This window comes from Schistocerca nitens, chromosome 2, assembly GCF_023898315.1.
Source record: "Schistocerca nitens isolate TAMUIC-IGC-003100 chromosome 2, iqSchNite1.1, whole genome shotgun sequence".
NCBI classification, from domain to species: domain Eukaryota; kingdom Metazoa; phylum Arthropoda; class Insecta; order Orthoptera; family Acrididae; genus Schistocerca; species Schistocerca nitens.
This window is the reverse complement of record NC_064615.1, coordinates 397718908-397732224: the sequence shown is the minus strand read 5'-3', so window position 1 is coordinate 397732224 and position 13317 is coordinate 397718908. Positions and strand designations below refer to the sequence as shown.

At 36.4% G+C, this 13317-nt stretch overlaps 1 protein-coding gene across 1 annotated transcript in view; it reads right to left on the bottom strand.

The window, feature by feature from the left end:
- Positions 1–13317, bottom strand: part of LOC126235047 (uncharacterized) — an 86424-nt gene that overhangs the window by 28933 nt on the left and 44174 nt on the right. The window contains exons 4-5 of the mRNA XM_049943783.1: positions 10979–11043; positions 8261–8321 (exon numbers count right to left, since the gene is read on the bottom strand). Of these exons, the coding sequence (XP_049799740.1) occupies positions 8261–8321; positions 10979–11043 (126 nt within the window). The remainder of the gene's footprint in view (positions 1–8260; positions 8322–10978; positions 11044–13317) is intronic.

The following is a 13317-nucleotide window of genomic DNA, read 5'->3' as shown; positions in this document are numbered from 1 at the left end:
ATATGTGCCCGAAGATGGAAAGGGATTCACCATCTTGGAAGCAGAAATAGAAAAGACACTCAAGGAGATGAAGAATAGGAAGGCATGTGGATTGATGATTTGCCAGCAGAACTGTTGAAGAGTCTAGGAAACAAGGCAAGAAAAGAAATAGTTTACCTCTGTAACGAGATATATGACAAGTGAGAATGGCCTGAGGACTTCCTTGCAACAGTTATGATACCAATAGAGAAAAAGGGAAACACTAAAAAATATGAAGAGCATAGGACCATCAGTCTAATTTCTCATGCAGCTAAAGTGTTGCTGAGAAAGTTAAATAGAGGGCTTTATGGCAAGCTGGATAGAGGGATTGCAGAGGAGCAGTTCGGATTTAGAAGAGGAAAATGAACAAGAGATGCCATTGGCCTGTTAACAACTATAGGGGAAAGATATAAGGGAAAAGGTAGAGAAATCTTTGCTGTGTTTATAGATTTAGAAAAGGCTTTTGACCGAGTTCAGTGGAACAAGCCGATGGGTATTTTGAAGAGGAAAGGAGTGGATTTGAAAGAAAGATGACTGATACAGAATCTATATTTACACCAGAAAGTAAGGATAAGGATTGGAAATGAAATGTCAGAAGGAAGCAGCATTGAACGAGGTGTTAGACGAGGTTTTTGCCTTTCCCCACCGTTGTTTAATGCATACCTTGAAGAGATTATTGCGAAAGACTTAGATGGGAAAAAAGGAATATGTATTGGTGAAAAGAGAATAGACTGCATACGATTTGCTCATGACATGGTATTAGTGGCAGAAAGTGAGCAGACAGTGAATAACATGCTGAAAGATCTGAATAAAGTTTGTGTGGAATATGGGATGCAAATAGACACAGCAAAAACAAAGACTATGGTCATCAGTACAAGATGCAGACTGTCCAGTATTAGCCAAGTAAGTGCATTTAAATATCTTGAAAGCACAATAACTGAAGAAGACTTGAGATGTCACCAGGAGGTGAAAACTCGAATTGCCATAGCAAACGAGGCATTCAACAGAAATAGGAGACTCTTATGGGGCAAATAAGAAAAAGGTATAAGGAAAAGGCTTGGCAAATGTTTTGCCTAGTGTGTGGCACTATACGGGGCAGAAACTTGGACACTGAGACGAGAGCATGAAAAAAGGTTAGAAGCATTTGAGATGTGGATGTGGAGGAGAATGGAGAGAATAAGCTGAATGGAAAGAGTGAGTAATGGAAGAGTATTGAAAAGGGCTGGTGAGAGAAGATGTCTGCTGAGGGTTGTACGAGAAAGGAAAAATGAACTGGTTGGGACATTCATTGAGAAGGGAGTGCTTCCTAGCAGATGATTTGGAAGGACGGGTTTGTGGGAGAAGATTGAGAGGAAGAAGGAGATACAAGATGATAGACGACATAAAGGGAAGAGGAAATAATGCAGACCCGAAGAGGATAGCAGGAGACCGGACAGCCTGGAGAACTACCATGTGAAAACCTGTCTTTTGGCAGAACACTGATGATGTAGGTGAATATCCAGCACACTCAAGAAAAAACAGAAATGGTGAAAGACTGATCAATGTGTGTAAAATGTTCCAGGTAAAACTCATGTCCACACATTTCCACAAACTACCAAGAAAAGCCAAAATTTGGAGACATCCAAATCCAAACCTAAGAGAATTTCAACTGGATCAGGTAGCCATATCTAAAAGGTATATCTCGGAAATTAGGAACGTTAAAATAGTCAGAAATGGGGGATTCATTTCAGGTCATTATCTCTATAAGATTAAAATAAAATTTCTCCTATCTAAAACGAAAGGGTGACCAAGAAAGTGATCAGATATAGCACCACTACAGCTAATATTACAAAAGAAAATATAGAAAAATTTAGAGAAGAAATTGAGACAAGTAAAGAAGGTGACTGGCGTGAACCCTGGATGAAAATAACTCAAGCAGCAGAGAAAACTTTAGGATTGGCTAAGAATAAAAAGAAGCCATGGTGGAATGAGGAGTGTGAAGGAGAACTAATGCAAAGAGCTCGAAAACGGAGAAACTGGAGATGTTCGAAAAAAGAGGTAGACCTTGTACGATTCAGACAGCAAAGAAAAGAAACATCAGAAATAACCCGGAAAATCAAAAGAAACTTGGAAAATTCTCAGCTTATTGAAATAGAGGAAAATTTCACCAAAAATAATAGTTGAAATTCCATCAAACTTACTTAAAGGATATAAGGCACCAAGTATTTATTTCAAAGATGTAAATGGCAAAATGAGATTAAATAACGAAGAAAATTGTGAAATTTTTGCAATTTTTTTTAAAGCTGTTAAACTGTCCATTTCCAACAGATAAATTACAATTTCCAGTGAAACCAAAAATCATAAAGGATCTACAGCTGGTTCTTGAGAAAATTTGGAAAACTGAAGAGATTCCAGTTGAATGGAAAACAGCATTAATCTACCTGCTACATAAAAAGGGAGACAAACAAAATCTCAATAATTACAGAGGAGTGTCACTTCTGCCAGTGGTATACAATATTATCTAAAAATTCCTCTGAACAGAGTGGTAGATACTTTAGACAAACAACTGGGAGAATATCATGATGGTTTTCGAAAGGGAAGACCCTGTGCAGAACAAATTTTTAACTTAGTCAATAATTCGCCATAGAGTGTTAACCAGCAAACCAATAATAGTGTTATACGAAGATAGTACCTGTTCTCGAAAGAACAGATACCATTGATGACCATGCAGCTTCTCTAGAATAAATGATAATTAATTGAAACCCTCAGCTGCCGACAGGTGTTGACATACCTTGATGGGGACAGCCGAATATGTGTGCCCTGACCGGGACTCAAACCCGGGATCTTCTGCTTACATGGCAGACGCTCTATCCATCTGAGCCACTAAGGACACAGATGAATAGAGCGACCGCAGGGACTTATTCCTTGCACGCTTCCCATGAGACCCACATTCCCAACTGTCCACAATCCACATACGTAATGTTCCTAATAGATACTTTGCCCACCCACTCATTACTCACGCCCACTAAGGTGATGATTCCCGTAAGAGCTCGGGCAACCTGTGCGCATTTGCACAGACGAAGGTCAATGGCCGTGTAGCCATTTAACTATATATGAAGACAGTAACTGTTCTCGAAAGAACACATACCATTGATGAGTGTGCCGCTTCTCTAGAATAAATGATATTAATTGAAACCCTCAGATTCTGACAGGTGTTGTTGACATACTTTGATGGGGACAGCTGAAAATGCGTGCTCCAACCGGGACTCGAACCTGGGATCTCCTGCTTACATGGCAGACGCTCTATCCATCTGAGCCACCGAGAACACAGATGAATAGCACAACTGCAGGGATTTATCCCTTGGATGCGTCCCATGAGATCCACATTCCCAACTGTCCACAATCTACATACTGAATGTTCCTAATAGATTCTTTGTCAATCCACTCATTACTCATGCACACTAAGGTGACGATTCCCGTAAGAGCTCGTAATGGTATCTGTTCTTTCGAGAACAGTTACTATATTCATATATAGTTAAATGGCTTCCCGGCCATTGACCATCGTCTGTGCGAATGCGCACAGGTTGCCCAAGCTCTTACGGGAATCGTCACCTTAGTGGGCGTGAGTAATGAGTGGATGGGCAAAGCGTCTACTAGGAACATTACATATGTAGATTGTGGACAGTTGGGAATGTGGATCTCATGGGAAGTGTGCAAGGAATAAGTCCCTGCAGTCGCACTATTCATCTGTGTCCTCGGTGGCTCAGATGGGCAGAGCGTCTGCCATGTAAGCAGGAGATCCCGGGTTCGAGTCCCAGTCGGGGCACACATTTTCAGCTGTCCCCATCAAAGTATGTCAACAACACCTGTCGGCAGCTGAGGGTTTCAATTAATTATCAATGATAGTGTTATGTATTGATTTCAAGAAAGCATTTGATTATATAGACAGAGAAACAATAGATAAGGTCATTAGAGAATTTGGTGTTAAATCAAAATTAGCAAATATAATTCATGAAACACTAACAGGTACAATATCTAAAGTCAAATTTATGAGAGAAGTATCTCAGCCATTTGAAATAAAAACTGGTGTTAGATATTGTTTGTCACCTTAACTGTTCAGATGTGTTCTAGAAAAAAATGTAAAGGTCTGGAATTAAGAGCTAAAAAAAAAATCACAAAATTGAACCAATAACTCTGGGAAGAAAAACAAATAGAATTAAGGTAAACTGCTTGGCTTTTGCAGATGATTTTGCAATACTTTCAGAAGACCTGACAGAAGCAGGTATTCAAATAAAGCTTCCAGAAAAAATAGCAAATAGAAGTGGTCTCAAAATTTCAACAGATAAAACAAAATTAATGACAAATATAAAAAATGTGCCAAAACTCAGGGACACACAAATAGGTAAAATACAGTAAGTAAATAAATTTAAATATCTTGGAGAAACTATATAACAGAATGGATTAGAAAAATCTGCAATAGATGTAAGAATTAACAAAATGGAAAGAGGATATGGTTTGACCAAAAATATTTACAGCAAGAAATGTATACCTACAAAAACAAAACTAAAACACTACACCACAGTGGTACTAGCAGAATGTTTATATGGATCTGAATGCCTTACGATGAACTATAAGATATACTATAGAGGTACTGGAAAGAAGGGCTATTAGGAAAATAATGGGTGCAATAAAAACTGCAGATGGTTGAAAAATAAGAAGTAATGAGGAGATCTACAAAAATATAGAGAAAATATCGAAAGTAATGGCCAAATGAAGATTAATCTTTCTCGGACACCCCTACCGAATGGATGAAAATAGACTAACAAAACAAATACTCCTATATTTCTGGAAGAAGAAATCGACAATAGCATGGAATACAGAAGTGAGGAAAGATCTAGAAAGAAACAACATCAAAGAATCAGAAATAGCAGAAAGAAACAGTTTCAAAAATTAAATACTTAATTTGGAAGGCTTTCAAAGCAGAAGAAATAAAAAATCGAGGACAACATGGACAGAAAAAAGGAGGAGACTTCATGGGGAGGAAATGAGAGGATACTGGAAAAATAAGAAACAACAACAAAGGAAGAAGAGGAACTGAAGTTAACATGATTCTAGTTGGTCAATATTATTTATTATCATTATTATTATTATTATTATTATTATAAGCAACTGCAGTGCCTCGAGTGAATTCGAAAGTCATCAAAAATACCAAAACCAAAGTTGTTGCATCACTTAGTAACTTACCAGTCTAAACAGTCAACTGACTCTGATCCCTTGTCACTGGAAGAAGCAAGCATGTCAGGCAATGCTGAAAACTGGCAGAAAGGAATACAGGAAGAGTTTCAGCCTCACAAAGAGAACCACATATGGGAGTTTAAAACTAAGATAGATTTGAAAGGCCATACTGTATGCTATTAAGCATAGCTAGCAGTAAAAGACTGAGCTCAGAAGCAAGGGCTGGACTATGATGAAACATATGTACCAATTGTAATATATAACTCATTAAGATATTTATCTGCTATGACTGCTAAACATGATCTTTACATTGATCACTTAGATGTCACAGCTTTCTTACAAGGTGACTTAAATGAAGAGATTTGTATGAAAGTTCCAGGAGTATATCCAGTTACAAATACGGTGAAAGATGCTGGTATTAAAAGACTAAAAAGGTAGGGTATGGGCTGAAACATGGTCGTTGCTGATGGAACTTGAAATCAGACAATACACTGTTGAATCTAAATTTCAAAAGATTGACAGCTGACTATTGTATCTATTACAAAAATGATATTGGTGAAACTACTACCTAATTGATTAGGTATCCAAATCACAAGGAACAGCAAAGAAGGTTATTTTAGAGAGACCACATACTCTATATGAAGCAAATACTCAACAGATTCAGTATGAAAGAACATAAACTGATATCTACACCACTGGACAATAACCAAGTGCTCATTCATGATATGAGTCCAAAAACAGAGAAAGAGTAAGAAGCTATTTGTAATATATCCTATTTCAAAGCAACAAGGAGTTTAATTTATGCTCAGTCAGAAACAAGGCTGGACCTACCTTATTTAATAAGAATTGTCAGCCATTTTTTGTAATAATCTGGGCATACTGCACAGGCAGGTAGTTAAAAGGATTTTTAAATATCTAAAAGATATCAAAAATATGAAGCTATTGTTTTCAAAAGCAGGGGACTGCCACATAATACATTACTGTGATGCAGACTGTGCTAGAGATTCAGAAAACAGAAAGTGAACATCTGGGTATCTGTTTAAATATCAAGGAGCAATGATATCCTGGCCGATAAGACACAGCCAACAGTATCTGTATCCACAACTGAGGCAGAATATGGTATATGGCTCAGACCTCAGAATATTAGGAGGTTAGACAGTGGAGTAACTTCAAACCCCAAGAATGATCCTATCAAATTACTATGTGTCAACAAAGTTGCAATGACCTGCCTAAGACTAGTGGTTACAAAAGCCAAACCTAACAAGTAGGCACAAGAGACCACTTTATAAGAGAAAAAATAGTCATCCCAAGTCACTGTGGAGTACATACCTTCAGACCAAATGCTGGCAAACATGATGACAAAACTTCTGGCAAAGCCTCAACATCATCTGCTGTTATAATATAAGATGTCTCACTTGTTAAATAACCTTTTGTGTTGCTGGGGCTAAATATGAACACACTGTTTTAACCTGACAAACTGTATTTAACAAACGTTTTTATCTTGTTAATGTCTGTCGAACAGATCTGATCATTCCAGTCAGATACCACCAGCAAATTATTCCACTAACATTTCATCAGTGCCATTGTGTCTCATTCCCCTCATATCTATTTCCTGTGACCAAATCACATTCTTACCCAGACCCTTACTTCCATGATGTCCTTGGCTCTCTTGTCTTCACATATCTCTCTATTACACTCAGACACCTCCCTCCACACTGGTGCTTTTATCCAGCTGCTAAAGAAAGATGAATAAGGGATTTGTTCTTCAGATGATAGAACTGTTGCAATAAGCAGCAAATCAAATGTAGTTTTAGAAAGGGCAGCTACTGATACTTACATGGATATTGACAAACAGTTTGAAAACAATTAGCTGCCATTAAGAAATGAAAAAGACTCACTATGTGCCTTTCAGAGGCTGCTAGAGATTTCCACCCAGCATATGTGCATAATATGAGGAAATAATGATAGAAGAGGTTGCCAGTGTTAAATTCAAGGAATTAAAACTTGATGACAAATTCAGCTGGAGTGGCATCTAATAAAATTGCTGAAATGTCAAAACAATTTTTTGTTGCAAATGCACTCCTGCAATGTAACAATAAAAAAGCTGGCATACTTTGCTTATTTCCATTCCACAATGTCATACAATACATTATTTTGTGTACCAGATACTCATAATGCCAAGCTGAAGTTTCGTGGGACCAAAATAATGTAATACAAATTATTTGTTGTGCACTTTCAAGAATGACTTGAAGTAGCCTATTCAAAGAACTAATTACTGCTTCTCAGTATATTTGTTCCTTGTTGAAATTTTCCATAACTAATCTCTCTCTTTCAAACCAACAGCCCATTTCATGTAATCAACAAGAATAAGAACAGTCTTCAGTGAGACTTGAATTGCTTACTTTGGTCCAGAAAGGTGCCCATTATCAAGGAATACACTCTTCCAAGAGCTTACAAGCAGCTAAAAAAAGTTAGGTGGTAATAAATTGCAGTTTGAGAGGAGGATAAAGGATTTATTGGTGGCCAACTCCTACTCGTCCACCTACGAATACCCGTAATTACATGAATTGGTTTTGCTACGTTACAGAACTACACAGGATTTTAGCACAGCTTCAGTACAGCAATGCTGCCTCTGTGTCTTGCAAACTGATTTTGTTTCAGATGATGCTTAGCTACAGTAGTCTTGGTATTAAATTATGTGCATAACTATTTACACTTTTAAATATTTGCGGTAAGTTTTATAATTGGTGTGTAGACAACAAATGTGATTTTTTTCCCACATCCCCCCCTTAGGATCTTTTGAGGGAAATATATATGTATATTACATGTTTCTGCTTTTCTAACATTTTTATGTCCTTGATGATCTCTCTATGGTTTATGGAACACTGTATCTAATTTAACTCTAAAACCAAATATACCTTTACCACTGCCATACATTAAACCCCAAATCGGATATACCATATGAATGTTGGACCACCATTTTGATGATTGTTATATGACTAACTGAAAACAGAGCAACATTGCTTACCTTTTGGTGATCCTTTCAGGACTGTCAGAACTATGAGTTGACATATTAAGTGGCCCAGATTCTGCAAAAAATCGTCAGGAATAGACAGCACATTTCAACTCTGCATAGTATGTTATGGACAGATCATATTACTGTAATAAAGTGTTATCCATAGAATAAACATGTATAAAGGGTAAAAATCCAGGTCAAACCATGAAAAATTTTAAATTCTATAATTTTTCTAACATTATTTTTGCTACTTCAAACAACTATAGTATGCTTGAAACCTTTGGTAAAAATATAAAGCCAATCCAGAGACATCAAATGCAGCCTGACAGGACTAATTACAAATTGTAAGGCAAGCTCAGTAATTCATCACAAAAACATAAATTAAGTCCTTTTGTTGGGTAACAGTTATGGATCAAGAATGCAAGACATAGTGCAAAATGTCTTCAGAAATGAATATCAAGCACTAGTACACTTTTACAAGCATACTTAGCAATGTCACTGGTGATTCATGGCGATGTGAGGAAGATATTAATACAGACCATATAACAAACAAATACCGTATGTTTAACATGCAAGACAGACCGTAAACACAATTATTCCAATAAAGGTAAAAGCTACAAGGATGCTCATCACACAAATACGAAGCTACGGTCCACGATTATCAAAAGACAAAGGTGAAACACCCTGAGGAATATGTACACACAAAGCTCAACAAATTCCTCCAATTAGTTAGGTTGTGTTGTTATATTAAAAGTGAGTAATCACTGTTCCTTTCATGGTATCATAGTTTGTATCATGTCTAATGCATCAGATAAAAAGCCATGCAAAACAAAGTGACCTCCTAACAGCTAACTCAACAGCACCAATATTCAAGTGAACAAAGTGGAACATAAAATACAACATTCCTAAACATTTAGGTATTTGCACACTTACATTCTGATGTATGGAAATTATATATAAAAGCCTTTAAACATCATCACTATCTTTAAACATCATCACTACAGGTACAACACCTAACTGCAAAACATCAATTCTTACTATGCTAAAATTTTATTACACTCTTTCTTAGTACCATTCAAATATTACACTTATGTTTGTTTTTATAATGTGCTCACTTTATTTTCTTCTGTTGCCGCAAATTTTATTCCTCATGCTATAAATGCTCTGCTTTTGTTTAATATCAGAATTTCTGCACCAGTCTGGTCTACAGCCTTGGATTAATCTAAGTGATTTCACTGTCAAAACTAGAATGGGACTGTATCCAGTCCTAGTTTGCATTTATGTTTTGTCTGTTACATACTTATTATTACAATTGTAATCCTGAACTATACTGCAGCTTTTTTATAAGTAATTTTAATATGAATAAAATAAATTCCTGCCTAAAAATTAGAAAGGATAAATTAATCATATTATTTTATCATTTACAGCAGTATTTGTTCTTTGCAGGTTCCTTCTTGTTATAGCAATGGTTTTGTTTTCTTCCTGAATATCTTTAAATCATATTGACAATACTACAAAAAGGATATATTGCTACTCACCATACAGAAGAGATGCTAAGTTGCTTACAGGCACACCAAAAGGACTTCTATTCATGTGAGCTTTCAGCCAAAATGCCTTCTTCCAAAGTAGAAAACACACAATGCTCATTCCCACCACCTAGATTGCTGCTCTCAGCAGCTCGCAGTCTGGCATCAGAGGTCAACGACAGTGGTCATGTGTGCACTTGCGTGAATGTGAGTGTCTTGTACTTTAGAAGAAGTCCTTTTGACCAAATCTCACATGTTAAGCCATCTTTTTGATGTGCCTGTCTGTGACTTAACATTTCCTCTATATGGTGAATAGCAAACTATTCTTTTCATAATATTGCAATTTTTCCAGCCTGGATTTTCTTTTGTTTAAACCATATTGAAATTTATTCCTGAAATTCAAGTTAACTGAAATAGATACTACCTAAAGTGACATCTGAAACTTTGTGCCAGACCAGGACTCAAATCTAGATTTCTCACTTATCAGGTACAGTTGTCTTACCACTTAGGCTATCTGGATTGACCCAAACTTCCATGTGTCACGCACGTATCGTCTCATAAGTTACTGATTCATTTACCCAGACTCGCAGATCTCGATTCCTGTTCAGGGTTTAGAATCAAGACAATAAGAAGTCACAGACGATCACTATAATTTTCATCACAGGCCCACTTCGCTTTATATATATTTACATATCTGGGGAGCATGCTCAGATAGCCTAAGCGGTAAAGCGACTACTCACGATAAGCGAGAAATCTGGGTTCATGTCCCAGTCTGGCAAATTTTCATATGCCACTTTATGTAATACTTCTTTACCTATTACAGTTTAGTTAAATTTCAGGAATACATTTCAATATTTGAAACTGTAATTAGTCATCAATAATAATTTATATGATATTGTTTACAGAGCAAATGTTTACTGGACATTTTTTCTTGTTTTGGTCCATACTACTACTTTTCAAAATGTGGAAAGAAAAGAGCTTGCAGTAGAAGAGATTTGCTTCACAGTATCGAAGATGAAAAATTGCTCGTAGCTCTTATGGTATGCATTTTTGACCCCATATTTACTGAGACTTTTTTTGCTTCTAGTATTGTGTACTTTTAACTGTATGTGTCTACGCCATTAATTATGATACATCCCATGTATATAACACAACTTCAAACAATGTACTGGAACATGAAGAGATGCTACTTTTTTACACTTACCGCAAAGCGGAAGCTCTTCTATGAGAAGGGAACTTGGGCTGCTTTCATCCAATGTTTCTAGGTTTCTGGAGAAAATAAATAAATAAATACATAAAACCAAAAAACATCAACAACAACTACACAGTTGCAATAAAAGTTACAGATAATTTCACAAAATACTTGGCATAAACAGTCTTTAGTGCTTTTGTTTGTTTGTTGCCATTATTGTTATGAATATCTCCAGGTTATGTGAAAATTCTTCCAGTGTAACCGATTCTTTTATGCTGCTGTTTAATTTCCACAAATCAACTCTCTTTAATTTCTTTTTAGTGAAACATAAATTTTGCTCCCAAATGCAGCAGATTTAAATTCCGTTATTGTTGTTGTTGTTGTTGTTGTTGTTGTCATCACTATCTACAATCTGAAGACTGAATTGATGCAGATCTCAACACTAATCTCGCCTGTGCACACCTCATCATCTCTACATAACTACGGCAACCTACAAGCATTAGAACCTGCTTACTGTATTCATGCCTATGTCTCCCTCTACAATTTTAATACCCACAATTGTCTCCACTAACAAACTTAATATTCCTTGATACATCAGGATGTGTCCTACCACACAATGTATTCCTACTTCTAGTCAAGTCGCAACAAATGTGTCTTTTTATCCACCTCAATTCAACTCAATTTGTCCTTATTAGTTATTCAGTCTATTCATCCAATCTTCTGCCTTCTTCTATAGCACCACACTTATTGTCTGAATAGCTTATCATACGTGTTTCACTTCTGTATGATGCTACACTCCAGACATATACTTTCACAAAAGACTTCCTAACATTTAAATTTGTGTTATATATTAACAAATTCATCATTTTCAGAATTGTCAGTCTACATTTCATACCTTCGTTACCTTACTGCTCAAACACCAAAACTTATTTGCAGCTTTTAGTATCTCATTTCCTAATCCAATTCCTCGGCATAACTTGATTTAACTTTGATACATTCCATTACATTTTCGTTGATGTTCATCTTATAATCTTTTTTCAAGAAAGCACCCATTCCATTCAACTGCTCTTCCAGGTCATTTGTTCTGTCCTTTGCTGCCTCAGAGAATTACCATGTCATCCTTAAAAGTCAACGTTTTAATTTATTTCTCCTGGTCGTTAATTTTTTCTCCAAACTTTTCTTTTGTTTCCTTTGCAGCTTGCATAATGTACAGATTGAATAACATCAGGGATAAGCTGCAACCCTGCCTCACTCCCATCTCAACCACTGTTTCCCTTACGTGTCCTTGAACTCTTACAACTAGTCTGGTTTCTGGGCAAGTTGCAAATAAACTTTCATGCTCTGTATTTTATTCCTGATCCCTTCAGAATTTTGAAAAGCATAGCCCAGTCAACATTTTCACAAGTTCTCTCTAAATCTACAACTTCTAAGAATGGTCATTTGCCTTTTTTTCAACCTATATTCTAAGGTATGACATTGCACCAGTATTGCTGCATGTACTCCTACATTTCTCAGAAATCCAAACTAACCAATGCTGAGATAAGATACCAGTAATTCCTTTTTTCCATAAATTTGTGTCAATATTTTGCAACCATGAATTATTAAATTGATGTTTCAGTAGTATTCACATCTGTCACCACCTGCCTTCTTTGGAAATGTTGTTGTTATATTCTTTCTGAAGTCTGAAGATATTTGCCCTGTCTCATATAACTGGTACATCTGGTGGAGTTGTTTTGTAATTGCTGGTTCTCCCATGGAACTCAATATTTCTGAGAGAATGTCGTCTTCTGTATTCGAGAGCCTTGGTTTCCACTTAGGTCAAAGTATTCTTGCAGTACCATATTTCCAATCTCATACTTATCTACTTCCTTTTCCCTTTCTATAATATTGTCCTTAAGTTTTTTCTTCCATATGCAGACCCTCTATATATTCCTTCCACCTTTGGTTAGTACTGACTTGTCGTCTAAACACTTGATGTTGATATATCTGCTTCTTATCTCTCCAAGGTCTCTTATTTTTCCTGTCATTGGCATCTATCTTTCCCCTAGTCACGCATGTTTCTGCAGTGTCACATTTGTCCTCTAGCCATTCCCTGTTAAGCCATTTTGCATTGCCCATCAATCTCATCTTCAAGATGACTGTATTGTCTTTCTTTTCCTACATTCTCACACTTTCTTCTTCTGTCACTTTCATTAAGTATCACCTGTGTTACCCAATGATTTCTATTAAGCCTCTTCTTTTTACCTGTGATCCTTTGCTACCTACACTATTTTATTCTTCAAAGTTACCAACTCGTCTTCTACTGTATTCATTTCCACTGTGTCAATCCAACATTGCCTAATACTGACTCT